The sequence below is a fragment of the Molothrus ater genome, chromosome 22, assembly GCF_012460135.2.
Source record: "Molothrus ater isolate BHLD 08-10-18 breed brown headed cowbird chromosome 22, BPBGC_Mater_1.1, whole genome shotgun sequence".
NCBI lineage: Eukaryota > Metazoa > Chordata > Aves > Passeriformes > Icteridae > Molothrus > Molothrus ater.
Genome location: NC_050499.2, coordinates 6,333,815 through 6,356,027, shown reverse-complemented (window position 1 = coordinate 6,356,027; position 22,213 = coordinate 6,333,815). Strand labels below are relative to the sequence as shown.

The window sequence follows — 22,213 nt, the reverse complement described above, 5'->3', positions numbered from 1 at the left end:
TGAAACCCTTCCCTTAGTGGGGCTGGAGCTGCTGTGGGTGGGTGCAGGCTGCAGGGAGCTGGGTGATGATTGTTTACCCCTGTAAGCAGAGAGCAGAGCCTGCAGGCTGCCAGCCCTGGGGGAGCTGGGTGCCCTCAGGAACCACGAGGCAGCAGAGTTCTGGCTCTCCTGGACTGCAGAGCCTTTCCAGGCTGAGGAAAACCCTGCCTGGGTTAGGAGTGAGTGCCTGAGTGGGTCAAACCCCTTGAAGACCCCTCCAAACCCTGTCCCTGCTTCTCCCCAGGGCCTGAGGGCAGCACAGCCGCCATGGCCTGGTTCAGGGCCTGGCCTTCAGCCCCTGGCAGAAGGAACAGCTCAGATGGTCACAGCCCAGCAGTGCCACCTCCACAGGTGCCAGGTTTAACATTTTCCAGCCACAAGCTGGGAACTGAAGCAGGATGGAAGGGCAGCTCTGGCTCTTCCTGGGCTGCAGAGCCTTTCCAGGCTGAGGAAATCCCTGCTGGATGCTGGAGTCAAACACCTCAAAGACAGCTCCAAACCCTGTCCCTGCTGCTCAAACCCCCAGGAAAACCCTGCCTGGGTTAGGAGTGAGTGCCTGAGTGGGTCAAAACCAGCTCAAAACCAGCTCAAAACCAGCTCAAAACCCTGTCCCTGCTTCTCCCCAGGGCCTGAGGGCAGCACAGCCACCATGGCCTGGTGGCCCTGCTTGCCTGGCAGAAGGAGCAGCTCAGGTGGTCAGTGGGGCTCAGCCCAGCAGTGCTGTCAGCTGTGGGGTGGAAAAGGCTCAAACTGGGCTCAGGTTTGGGGCAGCAGGGCTGTGTGTGGGGCCAGGAGAGCTGCACACACCCTGAGGGGATGGGGGAACAGCTCTGGCTGGGCAGGGCCACCCCTGGAGGCTCCACAGCTGCCACTCAGGGTGGAAGGGGCTGGGAAAGCTTCAAATGCCCCAGGATTTGAGGAGGAAAGGCAAGGAGGGATTGAAGCATCCATTGAAAGCGCCTCATCCCCACACATTCCCTGGGGCTGGAATGCTCCAGAGCCTCCTCCTGCTGCTGCTGGGGGTGCCCGGTTTAGGGGTGAGCTGGGCCGAAGGGGGTGACCCCCTCTGGGGACAGAGCAGGGTGTGCTGCTCTGGGAGGGCCCCATGGCGGTGTTCGTGTGTGCAGAGCTACCTCTAGCGGCCACGGGGCTGGCTGCCGGCGCCATTGGCACTGCCAGCCCACCGGCATGTCCCCAGAGCTGGTCCTATTGGCACTGCCAGCCCACCTGGATGCCCTGGGGCTGGGTACCGGTGCCATTGGCACTGCCAGCCCACTTGGATGCCCTGGGGCTGGGTACCGGTGCCATTGGCACTGCCAGCCCATCTGGGTGCCCCCAGGGCTGGGTACCGGTGCCATTGGCACTGCCAGCCCATCTGGGTGCCCCCAGGGCTGGGTACCGGTGCCATTGGCACTGCCAGCCCATCTGGGTGTCCCCAGAGCTGGGTACTGGTGCCATTGGCACTGCCAGCCCACCGGGATGTCCCCAGAGCTGGGTACCGGTGCCATTGGCACTGCCAGCCCATCTGGGTGTCCCCAGAGCTGGGTACCGGTGCCATTGGCACTGCCAGCCCACCTGGATGCCCTGGGGCTGGGTACCGGTGCCATTGGCACTGACAGCCCACCTGGATGTCCCCAGAGCTGCGTACCGGTGCCATTGGCACTGTCAGCCCACCTGGATGCCCTGGGACTGGTCCTGTTGGCGCTGCCAGCCCACCTGGATGTCCCCAGAGCTGGGTACCAGCGCCATTGGCACTGCCAGCCCATCTGGGTGCCCCGGAGTTGCCCACCAGGTGGGTGTGGATCTGCTGTGAGCTCATTCAGGGTAAAAGAGGTGTTGGGGAGGGGGTATTTGGTGCCCTGCAGGGGTGGTGAGGCTTCCTCGGGCACAGGTCAGTGGGCAGGGCAGTGCCCACACCCTACACAGCCCCCAAACCATTTAGGCTGGAAAAGCTGATCTGAGGAGGGATCCTTGTTGCGAGGGAAAACCTGCAGAGCACAGAGGTTTTTCACTTGGTATTTTACTTGTGGTTTTTCAGGCTGAGTGTTTTACTTGTGGGGCTGAGAGAAATCCCTTTCTGGAGGCACCAGAAGGCACCACCCCGAGCTCAGTGTGGGGTGTCCAGTGATTGTGTTTCTAACCAGAGCACAAAGCATCACGCTCGAAGGAGCAGTTTTAGGAAGGAGTCACAGACATATCTTCTGAAAAATCTTTTCATTAGGATCTTTTCTTCTGAGAAGCTGGGAATCTTCAGCTTCTCCGTGTTTTGCTGCTTTGGAATGTGATTTGGAGAATTGTTTACTTAACATGTGAAATTGTTTTTACTTGATGACCAACGACAGCCACCTGTGTCGAGGCTGTGAGCAGTCACAAGATTTTATTATCATTCTATTCTTTTCTTTGCTAGCTTTCTGATGAAATCTTTTCTTCTATTCTTTTAGGATAGTTTTAATATATCATTTTCTTTTAATATAATATATATATAATAAAAGAATAAATCAGCCTTCTGAAACATGGAGTCAAGATTCTCATCTCTTCCCTCGTCCTGGGACCCCTGCAAACACCACCACAGGAATGAGCATAAAATTTGCTTTATAATGGTCTGCTTCTCTTTCCTCCAGCTCCTCTCTCTCCTCAGTAAGTTCTCCTGCCTTCATAAGTCCCCCAGAGGGCACTTCCATCCTCCTTGGCCCAGGCAGAGTGCTCAGGAAGGTGTGGTGGCTCTGAGGGTGGCTCTGGGCACAGGTGGCTCATCCTGGAGGGCTCGCTGGCCACGGCCATGAACGGGGACAGGCTGTAGGGTGAGGTGGCAGCGTAGCTGGGGGAGTAGTGGGCGTCTTCAAGGGGGTGCAGAGGGTAGGGCTGGGCTCCAGGGAGGGCTGGGCTCCAACCTGAGCCTCGGAATGGGGAAGCAGCTCCAGGTTCGGGCAGGGAGAGGCAGCTGGAGGTGGCAGGGAGCGCCTGCAGAGGCTCTGAGCAGGCACTGTCAGGCTGGCCAAGGCTCTCTGGTGAGGGCTGCTCCCAGGGCTCTCTCTGCAGGGAAACAGGGAGAGAAGGCAAGGAAAACGCTTAGGAACAAAAGCCTGTCTTGGAGGGAATGGAATTTCTATCCCTGGGAATGCCCAAAGGGTTTCTGTGGCTCTGGAGCAGTGTTTGGTGTTTGAATTGTGAAAGGGATCATCCATCCTATCAGCAGTGTTTGGGGTTTGAATTGTGAAAGGGAACATCCATCCTATCAGCAGTGTTTGGGTTTTTAAGTGTGAAAGGGAACATCCATCCCATCAGCAGTGTTTGGGGTTTTAAGTGTGAAAGGGAACATCCATCCTATCAGCAGTGTTGGGTTTTTAAGTGTGAAAGGGAACATCCATCCTATCAGCAGTGTTTGGGTTTTAAGTGTGAAAGGGAACATCCATCCTATCAGCAGTGTTTGGGTTTTAAGTGTGAAAGGGAACATCCATCCTATCAGCAGTGTTTGGGATTTTAAGTGTGAAAGGGAACATCCATCCTATCAGAAGTGTTTGGGGTTTTGTGTGTGAAAGGGAACATCCATCCTATCAAAAGTATTTGGGTTTTTAAGTGTGAAAGGGAACACCCGTCCTATCAGCAGTGTTTGGGGTTTTAAGTGTGAAAGGGAACATCCATCCTATCAGCAGTGTTTGGGTTTTAAGAGTGAAAGGGAACATCCATCCCATCAGCAGGCCCTGGAGCAGGGTCCCAGTAGGACTGACCAGCTCTGATCCTACAGGATCCAGGGGCTCTGTGGTAGGGCTGTGAGTGAAGCTGGGGTAGGGAGCCTGGACTCACCAAGGGCTGTTTCTAGAACCTCAGGGAGGGAGGGTTTCATAAAACCATAGAATCACAGAGCTATCCTGGGTTGGAAGGGTCCCAGCAGGACCATCAAATCCTGCTCCTGACCCTGCACAACCCCACCCCGAGCCTGGGGGCAGTGTCCTGCTCAGAGCAGAATGGGAGTCCCCAGGGATGTCTCCAACAGGAACAGGGGACATTTAGATGGAACCAAAGAGAAAAACCACATTTAGATGGAACCAAAGAGAAAACCCCTCCCCACAGAGTCCTGCCCCACCTGCCACGGCTGCTCCTGTGACAGCCACATCCTTCCCCCACGAGCCCCCCTGACCAAACCCCACATTTAGAGGAGGTGACCCTGCCCTGGGGACAGAGCCATGGAGGCACTCACGAGCAGGAAGTGCCCTGTGTCACTGGGGAAGGACGGCAGCAGAGGAGGCACAGCCGGAGCGCTGAAGAAGGAGCTGGTGGCAGCTGGGAGAGGAGGAGGAGCACGGTGATCCCCGAACGGCTCGCTGAGATAGGGCTCCAGGAGGGCTGGGCAGCCCTGGGGGGCAGAGGGGTCGCAGGAGAAGGGCTTGGAGGCCAGAGGGGAGGGGTGGGCATCGCTGACAAACTGCTTGGGGCTGTGGAAATCCAGCTCGGCCCCAAAGGGTCTGCGGACGCCGTAGTAACCAGCCATGGTGGGAGAGCCTGGGGACAGAAAATGGGGTGGGAAAGTGAAAAGAAAATTCTGACAGCTGCCGCAGAATGATGGACACCCCTACGGGTGCAAAGCAGAGCCCTTTTCTCTCCAGCATCACCCAGGAACCCACCCTGTGTCACTGTAGGACACGAAACAACACGAGCGCTCACACCTGCTGCTCTCTAGGTGAAGAAAAGGGCAGTTTATTTTCTGATTCCAGCATTTCTAGATTTCCAAAAGTGACAGTGGATTGGAGGGTGACAGTGCCACCTCTCCAATGACACTGCACAAACCAACAGCCCATCCAATTTCTCCTCCTCCATAAAGGAATGCAAACCAATCAGTTATTTACAGAAGCGTGTGAGAAAGTTCATTACAAGAATGTCAACATCAGAAGGCTTCAAAAATCTTAAAAAATCAGGGTGACATCCCTGCCTTGACACAGGTGTGTGAGCCCAGAGGTGCTATTGGTTCCACCTGGTGACTCCATCAGCAGCAAACCCAAAGTGTTGGGGAAGCTTTAAATAGGAGGGCAGGGAGGTGGAGGTCAGCTCAGCCAGGCTGTGCTTGCTCCTCGCTCTGCCACAGCCCCTGGGGAGGAGGTTCCAGCCTCACTCTGCCTTCCCTGCCCCAGAGCCAAGGGATAAAACAGGTCAGCTCCTGGGTTTGTGCTTTCTCTCTGCAGCTCCGGGGAAAATGGGAAAACACAGGAGGAAAAGGAGGGGTTCTGTACAGCTCCTCTGCTAAAGGAGGTGGGAACTGCTTTAATTACTCAGTTTGAGGATTTTATACAAATTATTGCTGTTCTTTTTTTTGATTCTTTTAATTACTTTCCTCCTGGGCTCCCTCTGAGGGGTGGCCCTGCTCTGGGGCTGGTTCCACATCCTCTGGAGGAGAACAGAAGGGCTGTGCCAACCCTCCCATCCGCATGGAAGGTGTTTAGCAGTGGAGGGAAAACCTCACCTGGCATTTGGCCGAAGGGTGACTGTGCTGTGCTGGTGCTGCCCTGCAAAAGATAGAGATGTTTGAAAGGATGACTTTTCAAAGCAAGGCAGCTCTCTGAGTGGAATTCACGCACACTATTTGAGCCTGGCTGCTGTGAAGGGTTTAACTCCATGATTTCCTCACGGGAATTAACAGATGTAGGCTAAGCAGAGATTGTGAAGGTCTCGTGCAGAGCTGCTAAGAGGAGGAGTATCAAGATAACTGGCTTCTTCCTCCTGTCCCACAGAGTCCCTCAAGGCAGGCAGAGTGCTGAGGAGTCCTTTGGGTGTTGGCACAAACCAGGCAAGGTGAGATCTGAGCCCTCAAGTGGCCAAAAGGGGCAGATTCCAGCCCATGTTCCAGCTCAGCTGGGCCGGCTCTGCTGCCCCAGGGCTGCTTTACCTGCCCCTTCCTGGCAGGGTGGGTGGAAAGAGAGTTCCTAAATCCTATTTGGGTCCTACAGCAATGGTGATGATGATGATAATAATAATTTTATTAATCATCATCCTCTCCTCTTGGTCCCCAGGTAAAAGAGAATTACCCCTGGAGTGACCCTCCCAGTGCCTAATTCCTTCCAAAGCACCTGGCCAAGGCACCTGCTCCCCTGGAGTCCCCCTGAGCTCTGCTTTGGGGAGCTCCAGAGAGGAACAGAGAGCCCCCAGCTGCACTGCTGTCACTCTGCTGTCCCTGGCCCTGCTGGTGGCACGCTCTGTCCAGTTTGCATAGTGCAAACAGGAGGTTCCTGCCACAGCAGGCAACCAAATTTAGAGGTTTAGATTTGAATTAAATTTGCCAGCTCTGAGGACTTCCTTCTACTGCAAGGGAAGGTTTGCAGCTGCTCCCTGCTCCACCATGGAAATGAGCTCTGAGCCTGCACAGGCCACACAGGCTGCAGAGGTGGCAGGAGATGACAGGAGGTGTCAGGAAGGAGCCCCCGGGCCTGTGGGCAGAGGAGTGTCCTTGTCACACGGGCAGGGCTTGCACCTGTCCCCAGCTGAAGCCATCACATGCAAATCCAGGTCACTTCCAGAGGAAAGAGCCGAGCTGGGAGGTTCAGATGCTGCCCAGGGGACCAGGGGCTGCAGGGATGGGAGCTGGGATGCTCTGCCAGCTCCCTGGGCACGGCTGGCAGCCTCCAGCAGGGATCATTTCCAGTTACCAGAGCATTTAATCTTTGATCCTGTCTGTTCAACAGCCACTGGAACTGCCTGCCTGTGTGTACACACCTGTGGTGAGGAGTCCCAGAGGTGCCAGGAGCTACCAGGGCTTTGCCTGCCCGAATTCAGGGCAGGAGGCTCTGCTGCAGCCCATCCTTGGGCTCATCAGAGCAGAGCCCTGCATTTCATTCCCCTCCTTGCTCCTTATTGGCCTTAATTGAGACCCATTAATTCATTTCCTCCCTGCAGTGCTTCCTTTGCCTGCCATGGCAATGGGGAGCCTGGATCTCCTGCAGCTCTGCTCAGCCTCCCTGGGGCCCAGAGTGTGTCCAGCTGCTGATAAGCTGGGCTCAGCCTGCCCTGCCCATGGCCAGGCACAGATCCTGCCTGGGATTGCTCCAGAGAACTCTGCTGCTTCACTGCCTCCTAACTCCCCTACAAATCTGCCTGAATTTAAGGATCCAGATCCAAATGATGACCTGGCCCTGCCCTGTGGCAACGCTTTGGCTTCAGGGCATCCCCTCTCTGGGCCCAGTCTGTTGTGGAGCAGCTGAAGAATAAAAATCCTCCTTAAAAGCAAAGCTGAGCCTGGGCAGTGCTGGCTGAGTGTCCCTGCTCTGGGAGTGCTGCTGGGCACTCAGCAATGGATCCTCTTTAAACCCCAGCCCTGCCCTGCTCCACTGTGCAGGCACCTCAGAGAAGACAGGAATCCTTTCCCCCTGCAGAGAACACCTGGAGTCTCACACCTGTGCAAAGGAAAATCCAGAGCCCCCCTAAAGCCCAGCCCTGAGCCCTGATTTTTGGGTGGGTTTCCTCACAGCACACCCTGATTTCCATCACTCCATTTGTGCAAGGCCTGGCTGCCAGGAAACTGTTGAAACCTCATCCCAAAGCTCTGCTCTGCTGAGGGTGAAGGCTGAGTAGAAGCTTAGATGGAGGTAGGACGTAAAGAAAGTTATAGGGTGGGAGCTATAATTTGTCGAGTCAAAACCAACTGTCTTAGACTAACTTTCTGTTATCCTGCTCATTCTAACCTGCCTTGAATTCATTCATCGACTAGTCCTGGGGTAAGGAGGAAGATGAGTGAGGAGGTTTCAGGCTAGGGTGGTGGGAGAGGCCTGGCACCAACAACTGCCCGGGGCTGGTTTAATTCTGGAGCAAAGATCACCCTCAAACAAAAGATGCAGCTAAATTACCCTGCATCACCAACAGCCAGAGGGGTGTTCAGTTATCTGCCCCTGGCTTTGATTCTGGCTTGTTTTCTGGGTTATATTCTGCCAGACAAACAGAGCTGCACTCCCAGCTGCTCTTTTCATAATACATCCGAGCAAATACGGATGTTTGCCCTGCACAATCCTTTTTTGTCTCTCACAGGGAATGAGCAGCAGGGCTGGTTTTGCATCAGCTAGAGACACACACACACAACTGCTGGGCCTGAGCACAAAGCCCAGGGCAATAAAGGCAGGAGGATTTTACAGTCCCAGGGCGTTTCCTCTGTGGCTGTTGAAGCTGCCGCCCGCACAGAGGTAGCGGGTCACTGCTGATAGCACCAACAGCAGCTGCTTTCTCAGCTGCTTCCCAAGAATTCTGTCAGGACCCAGCACATCCCTCTGGCTGTCCAGGATGGCCAGGACACCTGCCAGGGGGCTCAGAAGCCCAAAATGCCCCTGTGGGTTTGATTATGACCCGTGGAGCAAATTACCAATCTTATATGAAGATCAGCAAGCCATGACAGTTTAGGTAGAATGATAGTGAAGTTATCACAGGGTGGAAAAGTAGATTTTGAGGTTTTTAGAATGGGGGTTCAGGGGAGCAAGATGGAGGAATCTGGGCATGTCCAGCCTTTCTCCTTCTTCTCCTTGGCCTCCATCTTCTGCTGTGCTGGTGGCACTTTGGGATTGGTTCAGAGTAGAAGCTCACTGTCTAACACAGGTGATGGGTATTGGGAAGGAATTGTAAACATTGTACAGGCAGTTTTTAGTATAAAGACATAACCCTGCCCTGGGGCAGGCAGAGTGCCTGGAACTGTCCTGCTGGATGGACCTCAGCAGGGCAGGAGAAAATTTTTTATAGATAAGAAACAATGAACAACCTTGAGAGCGAGAAATGAAGAGCCCTGACTCCTTCATCAAGCACCAGGTGGGAAAAGAGACTTTGAACATTCTCAGGGTCACTCTGACCAGCAAGAGATCCCAACAGAACTCTTCCTAAATATCTGCCTGCTGGGAGTGTGCCTGCCCCAGTGGCTCAGGGGGCCTCTGCCTCCCTGCAGCAGCTGAAGCCTGTGGGGATGGATGAGTGCCTGGATTTTGCTGTGTTTGGTGATGCCCAATCCTGGTTTGGTTTGGTTTTTTTTTCTGCCTGTTTTGTTGCAGCAAAGTCACAGCAAGTGAGTCCCTATGAGGCCTCTCCAGCATAAAGAAAAGCCAGAGGAGAATGGTTTTGGGGAAAAAAGCATCAGAACTCCCAATTTCTGCTATCAGTGATGCCAGGCTCTGCTCCCTGTCTCTCCCTGCAGGACACAGCTCCTGCTCCCCCTCCTCTGCCGCTGTCCCAGCTGGAGGTGAGGAGCTTTGCCCAGCACAGGTGAGTGCCAGGAGCACCCAGGGAAGGTTCCTCGTGCCACTGGCTGCCACCACATCCTGCCATCACAATATTTTGTCCCCTTCTGGGACAGCCTCCCTTTGTGGCTGGCAATTGAGACATAAAACCAATGTAATGCAGCAGGACTTGGGTTTCCTGTTGCCATAGAAGCACTTTAAGAGGAAATCATCTCTTCCAAGCTGATGCTTGGCCTCTTTCCAGCCCATCACATCCCTGCAGCTCCCCTGGCACCCTGAGAGGAGCTGGAAGGAGCTCAGCATTCGGGGAAGAGCTCAGATATTTTCGGGGCACTGACTTGTCCAAGTGTAGCTGCTGGAAAAGGAAGTTGGCTTGAGAAGGTGTCACACGTAGGATGTGAAAGGAAAGAGGAATTTAACATCACTGCCATGCTTGAGAAAGGAAGAAAAAAAGGGGGTTGAGGCATTTAAGGTTGACAGATATGAAAGTCAAGGAGCCATCATGTTTTGGAGAATGCATTATATTAATTATATTGATTACGTTAATATTGGCAGTGCCCCAAACTGGTTTTGAGGCAGAGGGTGGGATGAGGGAATTTATGGGGTTAAAAAAGCGGTGGGGGACGGGACGGGACTCACGCTGAAGCGGGAGCCGCTGCTCTGCCGGGATCGCTTTTCAGCCAGGAGATCCTTGACCGTGTGCTTCACTCGCACCCCTTGGTACACGCGTTTGCCAAAATCTGCAGGGACTGAGCGAGCGCAGAGTTCAGGGAGAGCACAGAGCAGCTGGGAGAAGCAAATTCAGCACCTCTGTGCATCGGGTTGGGAGGGGAAAATACAAATCTGCAATTCTAAGGTCTAGAAATGTCGACATATTTGTAATCTAGAAATAGATAGCTTTCTAGATATATAAATTATCTATTATATATATAATTATCTATTATATACATAATATATAATATGTATATTATATATTATCTATTTTATATATAATATAATAGGTATATTAAATATATTATCTATTTTATATATAATATAGTGTATATTATAGTATATGATATATAATATATATTATATATAATTATCTATTATATATGGGAATATATAGAATATATCTAATATATTCTATGTATTCCCATATATAGAGATAAAAGATAGAAAATATATTTAATATATAAATATATAGATTATATTAATGAAATATTACTTGTTGATATAAATAGAATATTATGTTGGGAAGGCACAAAGGGTCCCTGCCCTGGCCCCTGCAGGGTCTGGCTCTGGTTTTTTGCCCTGGAGCCCAGCCCAGCCTAAAGCAGCTCTGGGTGGCTTTGGCACGAGGCATCTGCCCTCCCCCTGAGCCTGGGGTGGATTTTGGGGTTTGCACGGAGGTTGTGGCACAGCTGAGAGCTGAGGGACAATGCAGGGACAGCTCTTTTGTCCTGCCTGAACCCAGCTTGCACCTGTGGAGCCAGGGAGGAGCTTCCACGGGGGCTTTTATTGAATTATCCCGGAAAAAAACCTGCCTGCCTTTGAAGCTAATCCTTTGGAAAACACAGAGGCACGCTCTCCTGAGGCAGAGCAAACTGCCAGGGCACAGCTGATGTGTTTGATCTCCAGGATTTATCATTTGGCTCTTCTGCCCCTCAGGATGTGTCCCTTGGCTCTGTTTCTGGTGGCATTGTGGCTCCAGGTGCACACACGCACCAGGAGAGGTGGGAGGGTTTAAACAACACACTGCTGCCTTGGCCTTGCCCCAAATGGGTTTTTTTATTATTTTTGAGGTCGTAGCAGCTGCAAATTTAGGCTACTGGAATTTTATTTTGGTGTTTGAGCCAAGGCCAGGCACAAAGCAAACACAAAGCAAGGGACAGATTCCCAAAAATGAGATGAGGTGAAGATGAGAGTTCCAAAAAAAAAAAAAAAAAGGCAACAAAAGTGGCCAGAAATGGACATCAGCTCTCACAGGTGGAGGAATTCCAGCAGGCCTGGTGCTCTGCAGGTTTCCTGACACCTTTGCTGTGCTCTAAAGTCATTAGAAAATCATTTCCACACCCCTCTGCTGTTCTGGGCTGTTGAGATCACTTCACTCACATCCTCCCTTGTTCCTCTGCCCAAATTGTTTTAATTTAGGATCACTCAGCCCTCTAACCCTGGGCTGAAGTTGTCACACAGCTGAGCCTGTTGCTGCCATTGGATTATCTAAAAAAACTTCAGATAACTCTGCCACTGGCAGCACTGGGGAAGAAAATGCTAATTCGGGCCTGAGTTTAAATCATTTCCAAGCAAATTGAATCCAATTTCACATCACTTTGATCTAACTGCCTTTCGAATAAAAAAAAATAAGAATAAAGCATTGCTCTGTGAAGGAATATAAATTCAGTCTGGAGAAGGCAGAATATTAATTGATACTATTTAATTCTTGGGACATTTAAGATGTCACATGTCTATTCTAGACAAATTTTTTGGGGTTTTTTTCTCAATAGGAGCCCAAGGACAACACAGCCCTGATATTGCCATGAAGATTCCTCAACTTGGGAAGATCTGAGCTGCTGCAACTCACCTGCTTCCATTGTTGGTGCTGCTGATGAGTCCCAGCTCCCAGATCCTGCAGGAATTTGGGGCAGATCTGTCCCTCATCAGCTTCCCAGAGCAGAGTGAAGCCTGTGCTCATAATTCCCTGGGAAGGTTCCAGCTGAGCCTGGCGGAAATGGGTTTTTAGAATTTAGGGATGTCTCCAGCACCATACCTCGTTTGGGATTTGCTTAAATGCAAATCCCTGGATCTGTGTTTGGCTCCACTTTGCATGGTCAGTGTGGGTCCTTCCCCAGGAGCCTCCTTCCTGCATGAGCTGATATTCCATGGAAAGGAAAGGAAAGGGGAAAGGAAAGAGGAAACGAGAAAAAGGAAGGGGAAAGGAAAGGAATGCGAAAGGAAATTTTATAACCATTTTATTACTGTTAAACTTTTAAAATTTTAAAAACAAGTGATTGGCGTTTTTCACAAGGTTAAATCCCCATCCTGTGGCTGCTCAGTGCAGGTGTTTTCTGTGCTGGCTGCAAAGCAATTCCATTGAAAACAGAGAGAGAACAAAAGCTCAGCCAGGCTTCTTTGAGATGGAAACCTCTTACCTGGTGTTTTCTATTCAAAAATCATCACACCCACATTTTTTAGGTACTTTGGTGGAGTTGGGTACGTGTTTGCCACTCACATCAGGGCAGAGCTGGGGCTGTGGTGGGATTTGCAGAGGCTGTTGTTTGTTGTCACAACACACTCTGGGTGTCACAGACATATTTTATGAAAAATCCTTTTGCTAGGATCTTTTGTCCTGAGAAGCTGAGAAGCCTCAGAAACGAAATGTAAACAATATAAAATGGGTATTTTATGATTGGCTTTTCGCAAATATTCAAGTGAATATTATATGTGTTGTGTTAGAAAGTGATGCTGTATTAATTCTCTTAAGTAGTGTGTTAAATACAGTTTTAGGCTATAACATAATTTAAAATAGAAACTATGCTATGTAAGGTATTTTTTAAAGAAAGGACTCGCACTGAGATAGCAGCCATAGGACACCTGAATCTTTCAGAGAAAGAGAATTTATTGCTCCCTTATCAGGAGAAATGAACTTCTTCCTGCCTCGCTCAGGCTTGAAGGCGCCGTCAGGATTCAGAGGAAGCAGCTGACACTGCCCAGCCAGAATCCTGTGTTTGGATGGAATTTCTGCATCATGGATGAGGTGTATGAATATGCAACAGGCTGTTGCTTTTAAGGGTTAATCCTCTGTTAACGTGGGTCCTTTTTCAGGCTTATTTTGCCCAGAAAAGGTACCCAGACTATCCCTAACCCTTTGTTTCTATTGTCTCCTAGTGTCCTAATCCAAATTGTCCAAAATTTTTATTACTCTAATTATATTTCTATTTTTATAACCATTTTATCGCTATTAAACTTTTAAACTTTTAAAAACAAGTGATTGGCGTTTTCCACGCTGCCATTACCCACGGCCCTAAACAGCCTGGGAACCTTTGTGCCACAGCACTGCTTCCCGGCGGGGCCTCTCTGCCGCCGCGCGCAGTCAGGGGGTTCCTGCGCGCTGATTGGCAGGCGGGCGGGCGGCGGCCTCTGTGATTGGCGGGCGGGCGCGCGCGGTGCGTCGCGTTCCGGGGCCCCCCGCGGGGCCGAGGCGGGCGGCGGGCCGGGGGTGGCGGCGCCGCTCTCCCCGCAGCCCGCTGGTCCCGCCGGGCTCGGCGCCGGTTCCGGGCGGTGTCGGCAGCCCCGGGCGGCCCCACAGCAGCCCGGCCATGCCGCCCGGCCGTGCGGGCGGTAAGGCGGCCGTGGTGCTGCAGTGCGAGTGGCAGCAGTGCTCCTTCGTGGCCTCGGACATGGAAGAGTTTTGCGCGCATGTGGCGCAGCACCTGCAGCAGCACCTGCCCGGCTCTGGCGGGCAGAGCGCCGAGATGGACCCTCTGGGTGAGGCACTGGGGAAGGGGAGGCTCAGGGGTGCCCTTGTGGCTCTGCACGAGCCCTTGACAGGAGGGGACGGCCAGGGAGGTCGGGCTGTGCTCGCAGGGAACAACAGGACATGGAAAATGTCCTCGAGTTGTGCCTTGGGATGTTCAGCGTGGACATGAGGGGGAATTTCTGCATGGAAAGGGGCGTCAGGCCTTGGCAGGGGCTGCCCAGGGAGGTTTGGAGTGCCCACCCCTGGAGGTGTCCCAGGAAGGGCTGGAGGTGGCACTGGGTGCCCTGGGCTGGGCTCAAGGTGGGCATCGGGCACAGCTGGGACTCGCTGGTCTTGGAGGGATTCTCCAGCCTAAATAACCCTGGGATTTTCTGGCCAGAGAGAGCTTCTGGCCTTTGTTCTCTCCCTGAGCAGAGCAGTGCTGGGTGTCAGGAGAACACCTGTGGTGTTTGTGCAGCTGCACTGGGAGAGTAAAGGGACTTGGAGAGACCTTCGAGCTGAGCTTGTGTGGGGCAGAGGGGAGGCCTGAGTTCCAGAGGAGCAGTCTGAGTTGCAGAGGATTTTTTTTTGTGTTGCAGAGGAGTGGTTTGAATTGCAGAGCAGCTGTCTGTCTGTGTTGCAGAGGAGTTGTGTGTGTTCCAGAGCAGCTGTCTGTCTGTCCCAGCAGTCTGTCTGTCCGTTGCAGAGGAGTACACGTGCCTGTGGCAGGACTGTGGTTTCTGCTCCCCGGCGAGCTCGGCCGAGCTGGTGCGCCACGTCTACTTCCACTGCTACCACACCAAGCTGAAGCAGTGGGGGCTGAGGGCCCTGCAGGGCCAGGCAGAGCTCAGCCACTGCCAGCTGGATTTCCAGAGCCACAACATCATCCCCGAGATCCAGGAGAGCTTCCTGTGCCTCTGGGAGTACTGCGAGGTGAGAGCCGAGGGGAAGGGGAGGGGCTGCTGTGTCACTGTGGGGTTGTGAGGGAACCCAGGATGGGCTGGGACAGGAGTGAATCTGACTCCATGTGCTCAGAGGCTGATATGTTACCCTTCTGATAAGGTGGAGTCAGATGCATCATTCTCTCCCCTTGTCAGGGCAAAAATACCATCTCTGCTGCTCTGCTGCTCTGCTGCACAGCTACAGGCTCTGTCTGGAGCTCTGTGGGAGCATCTGGGCTTGTTCTGGTCTCTCTCACCGTGCCCTGTGTGTCCTTGTCCCCTCAGAGGTCGTTTGACAACCCCGAGTGGTTCTACCGGCACGTGGAGGATCACAGCTTCTGCTCCGAGTACAAGGCAGCAGGGAAGGAGAACCACGTGCTGCTCTGTGGCTGGAAAGGTTTGTGGGAGCCTGCAGGGCCTCTCCTCAGAGCTTTGGGCTGGGTGGCAAACATGGGAACAGGTTTCAGAGAGCCCCTTGGCCTTCAAAAATAAGTTTTCAAATTCCATGGTTTTGACTGTGAAATATTCCTGTAGAAGTTCCCTCAGGGAACTTCCAGTTGAGTGCTCAGAACTTCCTATTTATGTGTAATCAGTACCTTGGAGAAAAGGCTACACATGGTTTATTTTTTTTTTTTTTTTTTTTTTTTCAATAATTTCTCCTGTGTTTGTGCAATTGCCCTAACTGCCTGGGGGGGCCACACTGGTTGTAGTGTGGTAGAACCAGTACCACACTGCTGATCTCACTGTGCTGATCTCACCCTTCTCTGTGGGGATTTTGGAGCCTTGCTGACCTAAACAGGATGAGGAATCTGCTGCTCAGTGAGGCTGTGTCCCTTGGGAGGGCTCTCAGCTGTGCTGTCCCTCCCCAGACTGCAACTGCAGCTTCAAGGGCCGCTGCAAGCTGCGGGAGCACCTGCGCAGCCACACGCAGGAGAAGGTGGTGGCCTGTCCCACCTGCGGGGGGATGTTTGCCAACAACACCAAGTTCTTCGACCACATCCGCCGCCAGACCGCCCTGGAGCGTAAGCCCTGGGGCTGGGGAGGGCTGGCCTGGGCTCTTGGGGTTGCTGGAGGTGCCTAAACCCCGTGAGCCAAGGGCAGGGTGTGCTCGGAACAGCCTGGCTTGGCTGCTGACTGATGGCAGCCGTAGAATCCCAGAATCATTTAGATGGAAAAGACCTCTGAGATTGATCCTCGCCTTGTAAGCCAACCATGAGGGGTAGGGACTCTCCCACCTCCCTGGGCAGCGGCAGTGGGTGGGCGGGGCCTCAAAGGGGAGGGGGCGGGACCTGGCAGTGAGTGGGCGTGGCTTGGTAGTCCCTTCCAGCATCTGACCGTCCTTTCCATGAAGAAATTCCTCCTGAAGTCCCACCTGAACCTCCCCTGGCCCACCTTTAGTCTGTGTCCCCTGGGAAGTGTCTCCTGGCAGAGGCAGGATGGAGGCTGTTCCTCCTGTGGGGACCCAGGGCTGCACACCAGGGCTTCCAGCCCCCTGGAGCACCTCTCCTCACTGCTCCCTGTGCTGTTCTCCCTGCCCTGATGTCCCCTGTGCCCTCCCTGCCCCCTGGTGCAGAGCAGAGGTTTCAGTGCTCCCACTGCTCCAAGAGGTTCGCCACCGAGAGGCTGCTCCGCGACCACATGAGGAACCACGGTGAGTGAGGGGCCCTGCTCCCAGCTCAGCCCCTGGGCTGTGTGCTCTGCCCTGCCCTGCTCTGGGCTGACATTTCTCCCCGTTTTTGGCCCAGTGAACCACTACAAGTGCCCCCTGTGTGACATGACCTGCCCGCTGCCCTCCTCGCTGCGCAACCACATCCGCTTCCGCCACAGCGAGGAGCGCCCCTTCAAGTGTGACTACTGTGACTACAGGTGAGGGCCAGGGCTGGCCCCCTCCCCAGGCCTCCCAGAGGCCTCTGTGCGTGTGTGCTGCAGCTCTGTTCCCTCACCTTGTGCTTCCAGCTGCAAGAACCTCATTGACCTGCGGAAGCACCTGGACACGCACAGCAAGGAGCCGGCGTATCGCTGCGAGTTCGAGGCCTGCAGCTTCTCTGCACGCTCCCTCTGCTCCATCAAACTGCACTACAGGAAGGTCCACGAGGTGGGAAGGCAGCAGGGCTTGCATTGCTCGTGATGCCCCGTGTCAGTCTTCTCAGAGAGCTTTCTGTCTCCTTCCCTGCAGCCTGCTGGGGTGCTGACGTGGCTCTCTGTGTCCCTCAGGGTGACTCCGAGCCCAGGTACAAGTGCCACGTGTGTGACAAGTGCTTCACACGGGGGAACAACCTCACTGTGCACCTCAGGAAGAAGCACCAGTTCAAATGGCCCTCAGGACATCCTCGCTTCAGGTACTGCTCACCTTCAGCTCCTCAGTGCCCCCTCTCCAGTGCATCCTGCGTTGTGCTGGCAGTGCCTGGGCTCTGTAGAAGTGTTCAGGACCCTTTTCCCAGTGGCTGGGAGGCACTGGGCAGTAAATGTTCAGTGGGATCTGGCTGGCAGCTCCAGGGCAGTGGTGCCATCACTGCTCCCTCTGCTGGGACATTTCTGAGCTTGGCAGGGTGTCCCCCTCTGGATAGATCAGTCTTGGGACAGAAGCCTCTGCTGCACCCCCTGTAGGAAACTCCAGAGGGTTTCCAGAGCCTGAAAGCTGGGAGGGGAAGAGGATGGACTCAAAATGGTCCCAGTGAAGCAGAGTGGTGGAAGGAGATGGGCAGGGGAGGGCATTGAGCCTGGCACAGAGCTCAGAAGCTGCCACACGGGTTTGCCTTTGGGAGGAGAGGCTGAAACAGCATCTGTGCAGCACGGGGATTGAACCTTGGCTGTTGTGCCCTCTCCCTGGCTGTTGCCCATCTCCTGGGAAGGGGGCTGTGCCTGGCTGACCCCTCCTGTCTGTGCCCAGGTACAGGGAGCACGAGGACGGCTACATGAGGCTGCAGCTGGTGCGCTACGAGAGCGTGGAGCTCACAGAGCAGCTGCTCAAGGACAGGGAGAAGCGTGGGGAGGCTCTGGATGGCTCCAGCGAGTGCATGGTGCTGCCTGAGGGCCAGGGCAGCCTGCAGGGAATCCTTCTGGAGCCTCCAGCAAACCCTGCCCCGGCAGAGAACAGCACATCAGAGCTGCCCGTGCCCCCAGCCCTGTGCTCTGCTCCCAGCCCTGAGCCAGCACGGCCCAGCCCCTTCCCAGGAGCTGCCTCCTCCTCCTCCTCAGAGCAAGGAGCCAGCAGCAGCAGCAGCCCCATCATCCGTGTGGTGAGCAGGACCAACGAGCAGGGCCAGAGTGAGACTGTCTATTACGTGCTGGCCAGCACAGCCTCGGAGCAGCAGGGCACAGCAGGCCTGGAGCTGGAGGAGAACGTCATGGACAGGCTGCAGAAAACAGCTGAGGAGCTGGGCATCCAGATCCTGTGAGGAGCTGCAGGGCATCCAGATCCTATGAGGGGCTGCAGGGCATCCAGATCCTGTGAGGAGCTGCAGGGCATCCAGATCCTGTGAGGGGCTGCTGGGCATCCAGATCCTGTGAGGGGCTGCAGGGCATCCAGATCCTGTGAGGGGCTGCTGGGCATCCAGATCCTGTGAGGGGCTGCTGGGCATCCAGATCCTGTGAGGGGCTGCTGGGCATCCAGATCCTGTGAGGGGCTGCAGGGCATCCAGATCCTGTGAGGGGCTGCAGGGCATCCAGATCCTGTGAGGGGCTGCAGGGCATCCAGATCCCCTGAGGGGCTGCAGGGCATCCAGATCCTGTGAGGGGCTGCCCCTCTGCAGCAGGAGAGCTTCAGCCTCCTGGGATGTGCTGCTGGAGGAGTGCTTGAGGATGTGCTGCTGGTTCTGGCCAGCATGGGGAGAGGGGAGGGATGCATCCCCCAGGTGTGAATCAAGTGATCTGAGTGGGACGGAGCTCTCTGCCTCCTCCTTTTGGGGACTGGGCCTGTCAGGGTTCTCCCACCCTTCTGGGAGGTTTGGCCTAGGCCTGGCAGGGTGGAGTGGTCACCAATGTGCCCTTCTGAGCCTGTTCCCCAGGCAGGATGTGTGTGGAGCACACTCTGGTGCTGAAGCCTCTTCCCTGGGAACACGTGTGGCCCTTGGCAGGGCTGTCCTGCCCCATCCATGCCTTCTCCAGGGGGTATCATGCCTTCATCAGCACTTCCTGCACACCTTTCCTGTCTCACCTGCTGCTGCTGCTGGTGGTGTTTGCCCCCCTGATCCCAGAAGCAGCACTGGGCTCTGGGAGGGCAGTGCTGGAGCTGCTGTCCCTTGCAGGCCAGTGCAGCACTGGGACATTGGGAGCTTCTTGCTGCTTTTGGCATCCCCTGGGTGTCCTCCCCACATTGGGGTTTGGGCTCCTGGTTGGGCAGAGTGTACTTTGGCAAGACAAATAAACATCAGGCTGCCAGGCCCAGCAGTGTCTGGTGTTTCTCTGCTCAGCCCTACCCGTGCCAGCCGTGCTGTGCTGGGAGGAGGGCACTGGGATGCTGCAGGGTGGGAGGTGGGCACTGAGGAGCTGCCAGGCTCTCCTGGCACTGTGCAGCTGGCACTGGAGTGTGCTGCTCCCCAGAGGTGGCACTGCAGGGCTGGGTTTAGCTCTGGCACTCTGTTCCTGCTGAGTTTTGCTGCCTCCCCAGGGCTTTGTTTGAATACAGGGAGTAGCCTGGGTTTGTGAGCAGCTCGTCCTTTGTTGAGTGGCTGGACAAGGACAGTGTGAATTTGGGGTCCCTGGAGTGCCCTCCCTGCCCTGTGTGTGGAGGTGATGTGCCCAGGGGGACACAGTGCTGCTCTTGGCTGGCATTGACTTTCCCCCATTGCTCTCTCTCAAGCAGCTGAGCAAAAGCTGCTGGAATTCCGGGGTGTTGGGGGAAACCCCTTGATCCCAGCACCTCTGGGGAGAGGCAGGAGCTGTCCCTGAGAGCCCCCACTGCTGGGGGAGGCTCTTTGCTCCAGGCAGAGCATCCCTGCCCTGGGCACTTGCCTTGCCCGGCCTTCCTGTCCCTGCCTGGCCTCTGCCTTGGCAGGGCTGGGCTGAGCTGCCCTCGAGGGAAGGACAGAAGGGCCCCGTGCCAGGTTTGCATTCGCAGCTCTTCGGCCTGGCCCTGCTTGCAGCTCCTGGGCAGGGCTGTGCTGCTGCTGCTGGCTTTGGGGCTGGTGCTGGAGTGTCCCTTTAAACACTGCCTCGGGCAGGCTCATCTGCCAGGGATTATCTGCTGGGGAGAGGATTGGCATTAAAGGCAATGTCTCCTCCCTTCCCCCTGTCCTGCAGCATCCCCGGGCCTGAGGGGGTGAGTGCAAACCAAGATCACTTTCTCCTGGGTGAGCACAGAGGGCTCTGGGCTTGGAGGGGCAAGGGGAGGAGGCAGATGATGGCACTGGGCCTCCTCTTCCTCGCCGTGCTGGCCACGCTCACCTCCTGCCAGGACCCAGAAGGTAACAGGGGGCTTGGGGCATGAGGGGCTTTATGGGGTGCCCCAGAGCTGGCACCAGTCCTGCCCAGTAAGGAGCAAGAGCGCGGCTTGGCTCAGGGGAGCTGAGGTCTGAGTGGCTGCACTCACAGCAGGGCTTGGGGAGGGCTGGGATGGCGTTTGTGGGGCTCTGAGGGCTGGGCAAGGGCTGGCAATGGTGTCCTTGCCCCCGCTGGCCCCAGGAGACCTGGACACGTACTGGTCTGGCACGGCTCCCATCTGCCTGGGGGGCTGCAAGGGGAGGCACAAGGAGCTGAAGAGGAGCCAGTGTGGGAACGGCAGCTGCTGCTGGCTGGGCTACAAATCCTTCTGCAGAGGTAAAGCCGGGGGATCCCTGGGGATGCTGCGGGGCTTTGTGCCACACTCGGTGTGAGCGCCTCCCGCAGCCTGGGCCAGGCGGGGACACAGCCTGGGGCACGCTCAGCCCTGCCTGGTGACCCCTGGGGCTGTCCCCAGGGCCAGCAGCCTGCCAGCCCCTGTCCCCCCAGCCCAGGGCACAGCCCCTGTCCCCCCAGCCCAGGGCACCCCTGGGCCCCCCGTCCCCCTGCCCAGGCTGCCAGCCCCGGCTGCATCCCTGTCCTCAGTGAACTGTGGGCGGCCCGAGGCGGATTTTAACTCGGTGGTTCACGGCAACGATTGGTGGGTGGGCTCCGTGGTGCGCTACAGCTGCCGGCCCGGCTTCGTGCTGCTGGGGGACCCCGCCAGCGCCTGCCAGTCCGACGGCCAATGGAGCCCCAAGCCCTCCTGCCTCCGTGAGTAACCCGGGGGTGCCAGCGGCTGCAGGCACGGCCCCGAGCCCTCCCGACGCCCGTGGGCTCCGGGTGAGCCCCCCGTGATGGGCTCTGCCCCCGCAGGGATCTGCCTGCGGGGCCGCATCGAGATCAGCGAGCGGGACCTCACGGGCCGGTGCTCCTCGTCCTGCAGCAGTCAGGAACACCTGGGAGCCTCCCCCAGCCGCGGCTGCATCAAGATCTCGGGCTGTGTCACCAAGCTGTCGGGCTGGCCCCGCTGGCTCCAGCGCTGTGACATCTGCGAGTGCGACTGCCACGTGCCCTGCGGTGAGCCCTGCGGTGGCACTGCCCAGCTGCGGGGCCCTGGTGCCAGGGCAAGGCTGGCAGTGGGAGAAGGGAGCTGCAAACAGCTCAAAATCCGCTGCCTTTGCTCTCCTCAGGTTCCTCCAGGTAGAGCTGGGCCAGCCGGGGCTGTGGCCGCTGTGCTGAGGGACGTTCCCACCCAGGCTCCTGCTTCCCTTCACCAGAGTCTCCATTGTGCTCCCTCCGTAAGCTCTGTCTGTCCCAAGGCTGCCATCTGACATGTTCTGGGCTCACTCTTGCAGACTCCAGACTTTCCAGGGCCAGGGGGTGCTCTGGGAGCAGTGGGTGCTGGGATCTGGGGGTGTCATCCTCCATTTCCCTGGCTGCTTCCCAGAGGAGGCTCAGAGCCCCTCTCAGAGGAAAGGCAGCACCTGTACCCGTACCCTGGTGCAAAATACCTGTCCTTCAGTGCTGCAGGTTGGGATTTCTCCGTGTCAGGGGATTCCAGGCCCTGAGCTGGGAGGTGGAGCTGCCCCCTGAGCTCCCTGGGGCCAGCAGGAAGGAGTGTGGCATCTGCCTCCTGTCCCCATGGCAGGGACAGAGCAGCCTGGCCAGGGCTGCAGCACCCACTGCTGAGGAGCCAAACTGCCCTGCAGCCTCCCTGGGAGTGCAGGGGGGGGAAAGGTCTCATGCCCCAGGTGGAAAATCTTCCCTACAGGCTGCTCCATGCACTGGCTGCTGGTGCTGCTCCTGCCAGGGGCTCTGTGGTCCTGCCCTGAGAGCCCCTTCCTGCAGGGCCTTCTCCTCCCAGCAGCTTGGGGCCACAAAGGGGGAGATGTGGCTCCAGCCAGGAGCAGCTTTGTGGCCCTTGAGGACATCTCTGGCCCCTTAGGAAGCAGCCATGGAAGGAGTTTTATTCCCTCAGGGAAGGAGAGGGTGGCCTGGAGCACAAGTGATGGCCCTGCTGAGGGTGCTGTGGAGGGGCATTAAAAATCTATTTGCAGGGAATCCCACAGGTTTTCCTGTCATGCAAAGAGGTTCTGCTGCCTGCTCTGTCCCTGCAGCCCTGAACACAGATGACAGAACCAGGACAGGCTCCCTCTGCCACTGTCCTGAGTGGGGACACA

General features: G+C 55.7%; 2 protein-coding genes across 2 annotated transcripts; one reads left to right on the top strand and one right to left on the bottom strand.

Annotated features, from left to right (window-relative positions):
- Positions 1–2,673: 2,673 nt before the first annotated feature.
- On the bottom strand, positions 2,674–11,806 carry POU2AF2 (POU class 2 homeobox associating factor 2). Its single transcript, XM_036397308.1, has 5 exons — positions 11,797–11,806; positions 9,873–9,982; positions 5,495–5,537; positions 4,238–4,539; positions 2,674–3,072 (listed from the first exon to the last, which is right to left on the bottom strand). Exons 1-5 carry the CDS (start codon positions 11,804–11,806, stop codon positions 2,674–2,676), a joined length of 864 nt encoding a protein of 287 aa, XP_036253201.1.
- A 1,628-nt stretch (positions 11,807–13,434) lies between these two features.
- HINFP (histone H4 transcription factor) lies at positions 13,435–18,995 on the top strand. The gene is made up of 9 exons (XM_036397623.2): positions 13,435–13,700; positions 14,378–14,604; positions 14,898–15,009; positions 15,482–15,634; positions 16,186–16,263; positions 16,358–16,478; positions 16,569–16,707; positions 16,827–16,951; positions 17,503–18,995. The coding sequence occupies exons 1-9, from the start codon at positions 13,532–13,534 to the stop codon at positions 18,008–18,010; spliced, it is 1,632 nt and encodes a 543-aa protein (XP_036253516.1). The 5' UTR covers positions 13,435–13,531; the 3' UTR covers positions 18,011–18,995.
- Positions 18,996–22,213: the final 3,218 nt, after the last annotated feature.